Raw genomic sequence first — 2,500 nt, 5'->3', positions numbered from 1 at the left:
TCAAAGACATCTGGGAAGTGAACATGTTGATCCCTGATTATAATCGGCCTACAAGCTTCATCATAAAAGTTAAAACCTTCATCTTCAACTTCAAAATGATCTAGAGCTGGATTTTTACTTTTAAACTTAGATTTCAAAATGCTGCAGAACCTGAGCACCACCGCATGCACTCTCACAGCCTTCTCAAAACTAGAAACCCTGTTAAAAGGGAAAAGATGTTCCGAGCCCACATGAGGTGAACAAGCACTACCACAATTTGTCTCCACTTTCTGCACTCGTTTTGATTCAAATAATCCAGGTATGATGAAAGACAATGTGCTGTCACTACAGATCACATTGCTTTTGCTCTCTGTAATGAACTTAGGACCAGTTATATAGTTAGTTTTTATTAGCTGCCTAAAGGATAAAGGTCTGGTGATGCAGTCTGCTGGATTATCTTCTCCAGATACAAAAGAAAATCTCATACATGAATCCTCACACATCTTATTGATATACTCTACCCTATTGAGTATAAATAGTTGCTTTTTTTGTAGTTTGTCAAGTTTCAAAGCGTAAGACTGCAGCCAGGTCAGTACCACCAAACTGTCAGAGTAGACTTCGCATCCAACTATCTCAATAGGATCAATGCAACCAAATCCTGAAAGTTCATTCTTCAAATCCTTTACAGTTTCTACAGTTAAAGCAAGAGCTTGTAATTCCAAGCTTGGTATGGATTTTGACTCCAATTGTTTACTCACCAGTTTATTTCTTGCTAAAATAAAGTAGATCTTATTTGTATTTATGTTATACAGATAGACTGCAGCGCCAAACAGAACCTTACTACTATCAGCAAACCCAACCAATTTATATTTGTCAGTACGAGCACCAAAATTCCGTGGAAAATCTACAGAAGGTGCAGAATTGGCCTGCTTGCAGATATTCTTCCATTCATTGATCAAAGGAGCAGTAAGCTTTTCATCCCAATCTAGTTCTGGTCTACACTGCAATCTGTGTAGAAACAATCTGGCTCGATTCAGTATAGGTCCATTGAAATTGAGAAGATCGAACTGTGAAGCTATAGTAGATAAAACTTGTCTATTTGTTGATGAATTTATATCCAGTTGTATGGGTTTTGTAGACAAGGTATCACTCATTCGATCCCACTCAAGTCCCAGCAGTTTACTTTTTGTCGGAGCCTCTGTTTCCTGAATTTTGTCAATTATTTTTCTGTAATGACATGTCATTTGATAAAAACTGCTGAAGTGAAAACTTATAAGGACTGAAAATATCCTCCAACATTGTATACATCCACAACAAACACTCAGACGTTTCTGTCGTAAATGCACAGTTGTCCAAATAAGACAACTGATAAATGGTTCTCTTGAGTTTCATCAATTGAAAAGAATCATTGGTAGAATCCAGTATCAATATCTTGTATAACCCAAGCATTAATAATGCAGGTGAACATCTAAGTCCAAAAGGAAGTCTACTATTCTTATAGCCAATAATTGAAAAATCTCCATCTTCAAGATTTCTAAACCATAAAAAACAAAGGCGATTTTGGTCGACTTCCTCAAGACCTATATTGTTGAATGCCTTCTTTATATCAAAGCAACATAATTTGCTTCCGAACCTCAAATTGATAATGGAAGTGGAGAGTTTCTGATTTAATGTGGGACCTGCATGCATAGTTTGATTGTGATTCATACTTCCTTTGTCACTCAAATTGGATAGGAACACAACCCTACATTTTGTGGTCTCACGATCAGGCTTAAAAATGCCCATAAAAGGCATGAAACTGGACTCTGGATGCTCCTTCTTGAATTGATCAAGATTTTCAATTCTCTCAATTATACCAGCATCTGCTTGCTCTTTAAATACCACATTTATCTGCTTCAGTTTATCATCTAAATTTCCTTGAAATTTTCTTTGCAAGGCTTACAGTATTTTCTCTGATATATTGAAGTTATGTCCCGAAAGGTGAGAAACTCTAGGGTTCCAGAGTAATGGCATTACCAGCCTCCCTTCACTATTCCTTGTAGTTTTCTCTAAAACGTAATTGACCAACTGAGTATGGATTTCAACAGTTTCAGAGTATATTGAAGTCTCTCTACACAATGCTTCGTCACAAACAGAATCAAGTACATCCTTTTCAATATCAACTAACCCACTGACTTCATCATCCTCTCCTTCCAAAACAAATGATTCATTTCTAATCTCGATTTTACCAAAATCTATATTAGAGTTTTGATAAAACTTAGCTTCTTCTGAAGGCAGGTAGTCTGGGGTTCTATTAGTTATCGAAATGTAGGAAGACGACGAGACTTCAGGGGCATATGGTAAATAAGGCAGATCATGTAAAATAGTCTCGGTTGCTCCCTTTAACACTAAACCATGAGGAGTTCTTGAATATATAGATTTCTCTCCGAATACAATTTCAGTCTCAGGTATGCAATAGCTGGATTTTGATTCCAAAATAAGCTGAATATCAGAAATATCTTCTGAACCATCCAAAAGTCTT

General features: G+C 36.5%; 1 protein-coding gene across 1 annotated transcript in view; it reads right to left on the bottom strand.

Annotated features, from left to right (window-relative positions):
- LOC137659717 (uncharacterized) overlaps positions 1-2,500 on the bottom strand; it is a 5,639-nt gene that overhangs the window by 1,483 nt on the left and 1,656 nt on the right. The window contains exons 2-4 of the mRNA XM_068394537.1: positions 1,996-2,500; positions 1,613-1,797; positions 1-1,206 (exon numbers count right to left, since the gene is read on the bottom strand). The exon at positions 1-1,206 is cut by the window's left edge and continues 1,483 nt beyond it; the exon at positions 1,996-2,500 is cut by the window's right edge and continues 829 nt beyond it. Of these exons, the coding sequence (XP_068250638.1) occupies positions 1-1,206; positions 1,613-1,797; positions 1,996-2,500 (1,896 nt within the window). The remainder of the gene's footprint in view (positions 1,207-1,612; positions 1,798-1,995) is intronic.

This window comes from Palaemon carinicauda, chromosome 20 (genome assembly GCF_036898095.1).
Source record: "Palaemon carinicauda isolate YSFRI2023 chromosome 20, ASM3689809v2, whole genome shotgun sequence".
Taxonomy (NCBI): domain Eukaryota; kingdom Metazoa; phylum Arthropoda; class Malacostraca; order Decapoda; family Palaemonidae; genus Palaemon; species Palaemon carinicauda.
The sequence above is the reverse complement of the archived record's forward strand: the minus strand, read 5'-3'. Positions and strand labels throughout refer to the sequence as shown.